The following is an 11,742-nucleotide window of genomic DNA, read 5'->3' as shown; positions in this document are numbered from 1 at the left end:
CTCTGTTTATCCCGTGGTTGCCTCTGCTATCCTATGATTTCGTTCCCCTGCCTTTCTGTCTCTGCTGCCTTGTTTTCTCTTCTTAAAGCATTGTAGATAACAGTGCTTTGTGTACAAGTGAGGTTGCCTTTTATTTTCCCTTTTGTTTTGGTTCATCCTTGTCACACAGGTTCGGTATTTAACAACCCGTGTTCATTACTTTTATCTTCTATAACCAAAGTGCAAGGTCGGGAGTAGTTCTATCACAGTGTACCAGTTAGCTAGTTTTTGCATGTGACTTGTATTTTGAATCCTTGCATTTTTTTCTTTTTTCTTTTTATCTTTTGTAACCAAAGTGCAAGGTCGAGAGCAGTTCTATCGCAGTGTACCAGTTAGCTAGTTTTTGCATGCGACTTGTATTTCGAATCCTTGCATTTTTTTCTTTTCACCTTTTTTAATATGTTTCACATTTTGTATATTGTTTTTTTTCCTTCCCGTTAATCCACATCACATTTGTAATGGGAAATAAAAATTAATTAGTTAACAACCTTTTGTTTACAACATCAAGTTTTTATCACAAGTTCCTTGCATTGCATGATAGTACACATGACAAGTTTTTATCACAAGTTCCTTGCATTGTATGATAGAAATTTTCCGGATTGCAATTCATAATACTTAGCAAGTATCGAATAACACTACAACTTTTCGACACTTTAATATACAGTCCTTAGCATGAAAATAACAAATATTAATGCTCCATAACCGAAAACTAGAACTTGCAAACAGTCTCTCCATGTCAGATGAGAATTGTTAAAATTACAAATAGAGTCCCGAACAATTCTGGTCGATTATCATCTTCAGATCTTTGCAAATATAAATAATTGACAAGACCTTTTAAAACATGTTACATAACAATTTAGATAATAATATTAGCAACAAATAAATAAATTACAGGGCATTCGGGATCAATATATACCTCTCCGTCTAAGGTGCTTTACGCCGTGTAAACATTTTCTGCAACCATTTCATCTTGTTTTCAAGACTACCCATAGTTGACCACATTTCTCTATTCCTTCTCATACCTAAGAACTCAGTAGCATACACATGAAAATCATTACCAATATGAACTCCTTCTATTAAGTGCAGCTCAGTCATAACCTCATGAATACTACACCCTTTCTTAACTCTATGTATAGATGTGGAATCACTATTGTTTGACATGCTGTGAACCATTTGATCAAACCGTGACAGTAGTTGCATCCCAATTCCAGAACTTCTTTTTTTTTCCCTGCTTGAATGTCAAGACGTTCTCTTGCTTTTCTCTTTTCACTGCTGCGTGTGTTACTACTGCTTGACATATTAACCCCTCTAACCATGTTGCACATATCATCGGTGAAATTTGGAATTCCATCCTCTTCTGAATCACCGCTTCCTTCTTCCAAATTAGGTTGTTCATTATTGTCATTTGAATCCTCAACAACACCAATATTATCATCACGAAGGACTCCAGCCGATGGTGCCCATGCATACTCTCCAGTAGTTACAATGTTGGAGAACATTCTGTTGAACTTTAAACGTAAAGACGGTTCGATAGCAGCTTGCCTAAATTTTTTTACTCCTCTTATTTCCTACACAAAACAAATGGAATGCAGCTTGCCTAAATATTTTGGTAATTACTAAACTGAGATTTAACCAAATTAAAAATTAAGGAAACAGACAAATAACCTGAATTTTTGCTTTCCACCACTCATCACTTGCAGAAATTGTCCCTAATTCATTACTCCAGCCCACACCAGTTTCTGAAATGAGCTTCGTCCATATCCTCCAATCCTTTTTGCAGCCATCCCATTTGTTCTTCAATTGTGTCTTCGTAAATGCATGACCGGTTTGTTCTTTGAAAGATGTCAGCAAATATTTCCAACCAGCCTTGTCGAAATGAGTATTCGGTCTCATTCCCATGTCGATGGCCTTGATGCAAAGGTCATAAAAGACATGCAATATTTCTTTATTCCAAGCAGCTTTATCAATAGTTTCAGGATTATCCATTCCTATTTGGATAACATATTTGCAAGCAAACATTATGAATTGTAATCTGCTAATAATTTGCGTAATATTGGATGGAAGTGTAGATGACATGCAAGGATGTACTACAATCAGTACCGTAAAGAACAATTAAATTCAAAGCTGTTTGTCTGTAGCAAGTTTTGAATTATACTGTGTCCAACACGTGATTACCATTCTATAACAATTCTAGCCCTTCCATACAACATGCATGTGTCCTACAAATAGCACCCATCAATACTGCACATCTTCATGAAACATAGATGTCTTATAGTATACTTTATGTGTATAGTAATTGATGAAACAGGCAGTTGTCTTATATTATTGTCATATAATACATGAGGTAATTGCAGTGGTGTTTCATCAAGGTAGTTCAAAAACATTACAGTCAGCTCAGTTTCTTTCATCATCCGAAACCCTGAACATATCAAACAGATTCTAAACATTTTTTTTATGTTAGACAGTGAAATTGTGGATTCGTTCTCATAAACCATCGCCTCCCAGTTCTCAAACCCCAAAAGAAATAAGTATAAGCAGGTATCGTGTAGGATCAAGTTATAAAAACAATATCACATGAAGCAACGCAGATTTGGACTCAAATGGCAACAACAGTATCCAAATTAACACTACATCAACTTCTGCAAAGCGGTATTGTCTACACAGCAATGAATTTTTTTTTAAAACAAACAAATGGTTAATTAACCTATTATCACAACACCTAATTTTTGTTCCATATCGGCATCTATGCAAGAAAATTGGTGTGCTTAATTCACAATCCTCACAGCACAATATATTCATAATATTGTAACTCAGAACAATACCCAACACCTAAACATATATACATCTATATAATTATCTTCAAGGAGGCGTAATTGGTTAACAGAAACATATACTCTTTACTGCAACACCGTCTCCTTTTTTGTCCAAATAATTTCTCAGTGTCCCCTTGTTCTTTTGCCTCTCACACGAACTCGGCTTTGCAGGCATAACATCAACAATCCTGAACAAATTGTGAGAAGAAATACAAAAGGGGAAATTATTTTAAGCTGATGCAGATGAACAAAAAAATGATACAAATGACAATATACCTTTATATTAAGCAGATCTACAACATCAGGCGCTTGGCAAGGCGTTTCAGGTAGAAAAACAAAAGGGGAAATTATTTTTGACAGTAGAGGAGAGAACTTTTTTTGCAGTGAGTGTGTTTGTGAGCTGAAATTTTTTTTATGTGAGACAGAGAAGGGATAAACATAGTACGAAGAAACGACTGCAATTAAATTTTACAGCAACCTCACAAGATCAGGAGCTTGGCAAGGCGTCTCGGGTAGAAAAACAGAAGGGAAAAACTTCTGAGAGGAAGGAGGGATCTGCTAGGTTGGATGGAAACGTGTGCTTCATTGAATTTTTTGACAGTGGATGAGTGAAGAATTGATTTGCTGGGAGAGTGAGTAATTATCCAACGGTTTTTTTTTATTTGATTTTTGCTGGGAGAGGAGTAATTATCCAACAGCTTTTTTTTTGCGTGGAGAGTGTCGGTGGATGACAAAAGTTGAGGTTGCTGCTGGTTAGCAGCAGCTACATCCAACTTTTTGGTAACCACATGTTTGGCCACTAGTGATGATGGGTCCCACCAATTTCAACCCATGTTTAAAACATAACAAAACACTTTTACATTGTGTTTTGCCTTCACCTCAGGTCTAGCCGCATTACCAAATGGCCTCTAAGTCACATAAACCACATAAAACACACAAATCCTAGTCTAAAACTGTCAAAAACATAAAATTCCCAGTGGTGTCGCTATTCTATCGCACGTGTATGCACAACATTGTGATGTCGGGATCAAGGAGTCACCACCTAATTGTTTGGTTCAGGGTCACTATGAGACCCTGGTAGACTGGTTTTATATAAAATTCTAGAGTAAGGGACTGATTATGGCTATGGAATGTATTAACACCCCTAGTGCACCTTACTTGAGGTAACCTACATTGTGTGGTCTATATGTGGCTTAAAGGTATTGATGGGTTCTTAACTAATGGTTCGTCTATGACTTAGAATAAAGGTTTATTCTCATGAATAAATCCGGTGTTTTGAATTTATTATGGGCTCGTATGCCTAAATAAATTCTTGTGGGAAGAATCCATGTAGGTGTCTTGACAGGGTTCATCCATCCTAGAAGACGAAAGAGTTTTCCATAACTTATATGATGTGGTGCAAAATACTCCCAATTAAAATTGATGAATACCCGAAATAATTTTGGGAATTTTCAAGTTAACTTTTGATATTTAAATTCTAGCCTATTTATTTCAGTTCACTCCTATTTATTCCAGCCTACTTGTAGGTCCATCATTTATACAAAAAACAAATCAAACACTAAGAACATGAAAGAACACAATGAACATTCAAACCAAATCCAGCAAACACAAATCACAAACCATACAAGTTTTCATGCAATCAAGGACAATGTTTTGTTTGTAATCATGCATAGATCAATAATCAAGCATTAATTTTCTTTGATTAATACTCAAAAGTCATAATTTGATCAAAATATATTTGGGCAGTCAAAAGAACCCTAGAATCTAAATACATGAATATATGTTATGGATGCATTTTAACCCTAAATTATTTGCTAAAGATGATAAGTTGGCATGTATATTCCAAGAATTAGCCCAAAACAACTCTAAAACAAAAAGCTAAGACAAAGTTTAAGTGAAGAACATAAACCCAGAATCTGGAAAATTTCCATAAATTGAAGAACTACTGCTAAAACCAAGATTTGGTATTTAGGCCTCTAAACACACTATTTTTGATCCTCACAAATCACATTATCAATACCAAACATAGTTGAATCCAAAAAACTAACAAATAACATTAAATCATTAATAACATGCATAAAGTTTCAATTTGTAAAATTGCCAAATCTTATCTAGCTTATATATCAATGCAATTTGGATTCCAAAATTGTTTTCCTAAATATATTTTGTTCATGACAAGCCTTATAAACCTAGGATCAACAATATTGCTTCACAATACATTAATCAAACAAAACAAAACAAAACAAACAAACATTGTTTTATTCAAACTAACCTAACTAGAAAGCTTTTGTCATGTTAAAAACATCAAATGCACCCTAAAAACAAACATTAAACCGGAGAATCAAAATCACAACAATAAAAAAAAAACAAACACAACCCTTACTATTTAAGCATCACCCTATTCACAAACATAAATGCAGACCAAATGATAACCAAAACCTCCTTAAGTAGGCCACATGAACTCCATTTTTAGGTTAGAAAATATACTTTTAAAACCCTAGAATAACTATTGCCTTCTTTGCTCTTCTTTGTAAAGTTTTGCTTCCATAAACTTAATGCTTTTTCAAAACTGAATAAACCCTTGTGTTAGGCTTATAAACCCTCACAACTAGGGTATTTTCTCAATATTTCCCTCCTTTTCTCCTTTTTTTTTTCTCTTCCTTGACTCTGATTTTCAGGGGTTATTCATAGGGTTTTACTAGGTTTTTTTTTGCTAGATTCAATTAAAAATTGATCAATCTTGGCCCTCTGATTGAAATGGAAGGGTTTTGGAGAAAAACCCTTAATGAAAGGGTTTACATAAAGAAAACTTTCGAGAAGAAATCCACGTTCTGGACAAGCACACGGTTACTAATAGATGCCCTAATAACATGGAAACACATGATAAAAGGAGAAAGGTTATGAAAGCCATGTTGCAACCAACATACCTTCTGGCTACTGGCTTCCCTTCCATAAGTATATTGTCATGAGTGAAGGTAATCTTTGCTATCATCTTTTCCTGCATAACGGTCTCTTAATGGGACTTCAACCTCCACTTGATTGACACGGGACCCATCTCTCTCAGCTTCAATCAGTCTTTTGATCCTTTCTTTTAGTATGAGGTTTGAAACCCTGCTTTTTTCCCTCACTGCTTAAAGACAAGCCCTCTAATTATCCTATTATTCCTGCCATAAAGCAAAGGAATCTGTTTGGTGGGAATTTTTAGATTGAAAGTTAATGGCTGCCTATGCTATTGTCTCTGCCTTTGCTTATAGGTATGATTATAGGCACTTAATATGCTACAATACTGGTTATACTCCAGATCGACTGGAAGAGAGAGGATATAGGAAGCTTACTCCACCATCAACTTATTTCTTTTCTCTTCTTCTTTCAAGGTCTCGTCCCACTAAAATAGCTTACGTTTTTCTTCTAAAAGAATCTCTTCTATCTTCCTCAGAGGCTTTCCAGTCTATTCTGTCTGACTAACTGCCAACCATTAAAGTAGCACCAAACTCCTATACAGATATGACACCAATCCTTTACTAATGCTTATTTCGAGTTGTAATTATTACATCGTTTGCCTTAATGACTGTTGGTTGTTCAAAAAACACTTTCTTTTTACCCTTTGCATCTTTATCTTTTTAAAAACACAGACTATAAGTGATTCTTTTCATCAAGCCTAAAATCTTCTTCAGTAGTTGTGTAAGCCCCTAGAAAATAAATGTATGAAATTAAGTAAATAAAGAAGAACTCATTAGTGAAATACAAAACTTTTAGCTTAAAGTATGAAATACACATAAGTGAATAAGGAGAAATTAGGGCCTAATATAGGAAAAACAAGGGATGAGAGGACTAAATTGAAAAAAACATGAACAAGTGAAGAATAAAAAAAAGGAGAAAAACCTGTTAGTCCTAGGAAGAAGAGAAAGGCCGACACCAAAAAGAGAAGGAGGACAAAGAAGGAGTCATTATTCTCTTTAGCACATTCTCTCAAAGAACAAGTAGAGAAAACACATGTAAATAAATCCATGAGAGAAAATAAGGGGTTTGAGTGAAGATTTAAACACCAAAAACAAAATAAATTGAGGGAGAAGAAGTGAGGAGACTGAGATGAAGAAAAGCCAAAAGATTTAAGGGAGAAAGAGCTTTGAATAGCAAAAAACACAGCTAGGACAAACCTAAAACCTTTTTAAACTAATTTCTAATACCTTGGGTAAGTTTTATACAAAAATACTAACTCTTAGATCAGGATTCTGGAGGGATTTTTTCTAGGGTAGATAGAAAATAATGATAGAGTGTAAAGGGGGAGGTGAAGAAGACTTGACAGTGTTTTAAAAATATTGAAGAATAAGACGAGTAAGAGAAAACTTAAAGCCTTCAGTCAGATATGAACAAAATGACGAGGGGGGAACTTTTTTATGTTAAATTATGTATGCATGTTAAAATAACAAGTGTAGGATCACACAAGAAACTATAGTGTGTTGAAAACATAAACAATAAACAAATTCATGTGGTGCATGCTCTTGTGAAGTTTAATTTTGAATGTGTAAAATCTCAAGAATAATCATTTATGTGGAAATAACATGTTTTGTATACAAAAGATGATAAAAATAAGGGAAAAATGCATGAAAATGATTGGTTATGTGTTAGACCTACAAAACCAAAAATCTGGATAATATTTTTAACTAACTTTTGACCAGAAATGTGACTAGTTGAAGGCAACATTTGAGATGTTATCCTTCATGAAAGTTGTAGATTTGGGTGTTATTTTTTTTTTATTGGAATGGAGTTGCCCAAATCATAGTTATAGAACTCTATATATAGATAAAAACCCGAAGACAGGTTAGGCTGGGAACTATTGGACATAATGTACATCAGACCTTAAACCAAAAATTAAGACTTACAAATGAGGAAATTTAGGGTAAGTGTCTCATGGAAAATGTGGTTAGTGATGTTAGTTTTTGCAGGAAACAAACCTTACCCCATTTGGAGTTATAGAACTCCAAATGTAGATAAAACACTAGAGAAGGGTTAGGTTGTATATTACAGGACAGACCCACGTGCTATTGTATTTCTATGAATTTAAGTGTGTAAATGGTAGAATTGGGTTTAACCCTCTTCATTAAAGTTATGTATTTGTGTCTTAGATTATTAAAGAAATAAACCACAAATAAAATCAAGTTCTACAACTTTAGGGGGGAGAGTAACACTAAATAGTAGTTTAGTGCATTGTCATGTATTGTTGAACACAATGAGTTTTACTATGAAGTTAAAAGAAGTGTTTCTTATACAAAGAATGAGTATGTAAATTTTTAAAGAATTGACTGGTGAAAAATATTCATATGGTCCAGGGGGAACACCTTGAATAGGATCTTCGATCAGTAGAGCTCACTTGACCAGAGAAAAAGGTAAGTAAAATCTCACTTATAACTTATAAGGTTACATTTAAATTTCCAGTTGTAATTATGAATGCTAAGCATAAAAGTAATATGGATGAATCGTAAATATGATGTGAAATCAATGTAATTGAGTTGCTTTCTCAATGAGTGAAAGCCAATGTTGGGATCGTTTTCAAAGTTTTTCAGAAACCAATAAGATAGAGTTGCTTTTGCAATGAGCGAAAGCCAATGTTGGGATCGTTTCTGAAGTTTTTAGAAACCAATGAATTTGAGTTGCTTTCATAATGAGCGAAAGCTAATGTTGGGATTGTTTCTAAAGTTTTTGAAAACCAACAAATTTTAGTTTCTTTCACAATAAGCAAAAGCCAATGTTGAGATCGTTTCCAAAGTCTTTAGAAACCAATGAATTTGAGTTGCTTTCACAATGGACGAAAGCCAATGTTGAGATTGTTGTGAAGTTTTCAGAAACCAAATGAAATTGGATTACTTTCACGATGAGAAAAAGCCAATGTTGAAACCGTTTCTAAAGTTTTTCGGAAACCAATGTAATGAAGTTGTTTTTGCAATGAGCGAAAGCCAATATTGGGATTGTTACTAGAGTTTTCAGAAATCATGTAATTGAGGTTGTTCTTGAAATATACAAAAGCTCAATGTTGGGAATGTTCTCCCTAAATTGGTAGAAATCAATAGGGGGAGATGGGTTGTCGAAATAAAACTAGTATGGCAAAGTCTTCGTAAATTATTTATGATTAAGTATGTTCTTGTTGTTTTATGAATGCATGTGTAAATGTCGTGTGTATTATTTTGAAAGTGTAACCATCATTCATAAAATTTTCTATAGGATTGGATAGGAATAACAAGTACTCTTATCATCGTATATACTTAGGAGTAAAACTGTGTTTGAAATATAAATTTATGCTTAATTAATCTTTGTTGCAGGACTTTCGTGTATTGGTGGACCAAGTAATTAGGCGATAAACATACTCTAGGATTTCAAAACTTTTGTTGTGCATGTAATTAATTTTGTAAACTAAACTAAAAACTCTTTCCATTACCTCTCTTTCTTAATGACATTGTCCTATCTATGTTAGATTTATATAATGAAATCCTTAAGTGAAATATTTTATGTAAAACGACATTTATGTCCTATCCGTATAAATTTCCATGTGTGTTTAGATTATGCTTTCTATTTATATATATATATATATATATCTCAAGATCAATATGTATATGTGATTTAACATATTCATTTCCTAGCAATTGTTTATAGTTATATTCTTGTGAATGAATATGATATTGTTATCAAAAGGTGAAATATATATGTGAGGTTGAGATTGACTTGTGGTTAAGATGATATGGAATAAGCTCTAGGACGAATGGTCTATGTGGTTACAACAATTATGTAATGAAGAAATATATCCATTTATAAAGGAAACTCTGCCAAATTTTCATTAGAATTGCTTATCAATAGAGGAATATGATGATATGTATAAATACAAAAAAAATTGTCATGAAAAGAAGTCACAGACAAAACACATATTTAGTTTAAAATGTAAAATTATTGTAGTATTTCCATATTTAACATCCTCTGAAGGATTTGGGGTGTTACAAGTTGGAAGCTCTGTACTAGACTGGTTTTATAGTGATGGTTTTGGTTTTGGGGATTTTAGTGGTTTTGCCAAACTTGGAGACCAAGGAGCTGTTTTTTAGCCTTTTGATTTTGAGAGAAATGTGGTCAGCCCTTTATAAGAACCTATTGAGAAAGTTTTGAGTGTGAACACACGAAAAAAGTCAGTGGTTTTACCAAATGGATGTCACAGTCATGACTGATTGAGTTGACCATTTTCAAGGTCTTGTTAGAGCAACTTCAACATGAATGTTGTCTAAGACCACCTGAAGTTGGTAGAAGAGGTGCACACATTTCATTTGGATCCAACCTTACTCAATTTGGAGGTTTGTAGATTCACACTTATTTGTCCAAAGGTGCCAACTCGATCAGTCCAGAATTTGAAAATGCAAGGAAAGCTGATTAGGGATAAGATGTTGAAGACTTCTATAGAAGAATTGGGGTGAAAACTGATGTAACCATATTATTCGATAGTTTCACCCACATCTACCTAATGTTTTGTCCATGTTATATATATAAAATACCTTGATATTCTTTTTTTTATGTTTTGAAGGCATTTTTGGATGAAAGATGCAAAAAGGAGTAAATTGGAGGTAATTGACAGATTTGACGTTCAGTCGATGTTTTGTGCAAAGCGTGAGTTCTAGAGATTGAAATGAAGTGATTCCAGTGACACTAAAAAGCTAACATCCATACCTTTCTGGAAATGTAATGCAAGAAAAATAAAAGGAGAAAGATCATGGAAATCACATCCTGCAAAGTCAAATCTCGCATTCTGCCAGTGTTGACCTTTGGCCATTCAAAATTTAATATCTGGAGCTACAGAAGTCCAATTGATGCAAACTTGATTTTCTTGGATTACTTATTCAAAGACCTATCCACGCTCCAAATTGCAGCCACAAACGATGTCATATGAGGGAGATATGATTTTCCAAAGATGACAACTGAATTCTGCCAGCAAACAGGTTTCGTGAAGAAACGAGTCCAAATTACATTCCGAAGCATCTAAACCGACATCCAAGTTTTTATATCAGCAATTTAGCTCCTCTAAGTCAGATTTTGAAGATTTCATGCAAGGATATTTCTTCTTTTTAGGAAAAATAGTTATTGAAGTACTTAAATGTAAACTGCCAACTTAAGGAAGGACTATTTTGTAAAATAGAGACTAGGGTTTCTTAGCATATAAAAAGAAAGAGAGAAGGGGCAGCAGCCAGCAGAAAAAAAGGGAGAGCAGAAGGAGGCAGCAACAAGCAGAGAATAAACACAAATTCTCTCCTCTACAAACCCAAAAATCATGCTCTTTTCATTCTTTAGAAGTAGTTGTTCAATAGTTATGCAAGGCTAAGCTCTTTTCTTGGTTGCAAGGTGCTTGACCGCTTTTTATGTTCGGCTTGTTTTAACTCGCAAGTGCACGAGTGTGCGATGTAGCAATTAACTCGGTAAGATCGAGGTCATATCCACAGAGAGCTAGATCTGGAAATTAAGCTAGGTAACAAAACAAAACTCAAGAGAAATTAAATTAACAATAACTTGGTTGAAAATGATTGATGGATTTGTTTTCAAAGATGAAAAAGTGTAAATAGATTTTAAATGACAAGAAAAAGTAAGTCTTGGTCCAAATCAATTTTAATGGTGATGTATTGGTGATTCCTTCAACATATATAAGATAACTCAACCTAATATCAACGATGGTGATATTAGATCGGAAGATATTACAATGAAGTTTAAAAAGACGAAGATTGATTATTGCTTAAGAATGAACAAGTATTTTCATATTAAGTAAGACATTGAACCAAGCAATCTCTATACCAAAACTAAGGTTTGTGCATAAAAATTCAAGATTATAACATTACCTAAATGATTTCTAAAATTTCTTTGCAATAAT

The 11,742-nt window shown here is 33.8% G+C and overlaps 1 protein-coding gene across 1 annotated transcript; it reads right to left on the bottom strand.

Moving 5' to 3' along the window:
* Positions 1 to 963: 963 nt before the first annotated feature.
* Positions 964 to 2,025, bottom strand: LOC133682885 (L10-interacting MYB domain-containing protein-like). The gene is made up of 3 exons (XM_062106433.1): positions 1,705 to 2,025; positions 1,223 to 1,607; positions 964 to 1,112 (listed from the first exon to the last, which is right to left on the bottom strand). Exons 1-3 carry the CDS (start codon positions 2,023 to 2,025, stop codon positions 964 to 966), a joined length of 855 nt encoding a protein of 284 aa, XP_061962417.1.
* Positions 2,026 to 11,742: the final 9,717 nt, after the last annotated feature.

This window comes from Populus nigra, chromosome 2, assembly GCF_951802175.1.
Source record: "Populus nigra chromosome 2, ddPopNigr1.1, whole genome shotgun sequence".
Taxonomy (NCBI): domain Eukaryota; kingdom Viridiplantae; phylum Streptophyta; class Magnoliopsida; order Malpighiales; family Salicaceae; genus Populus; species Populus nigra.
The sequence above is the reverse complement of the archived record's forward strand: the minus strand, read 5'-3'. Positions and strand labels throughout refer to the sequence as shown.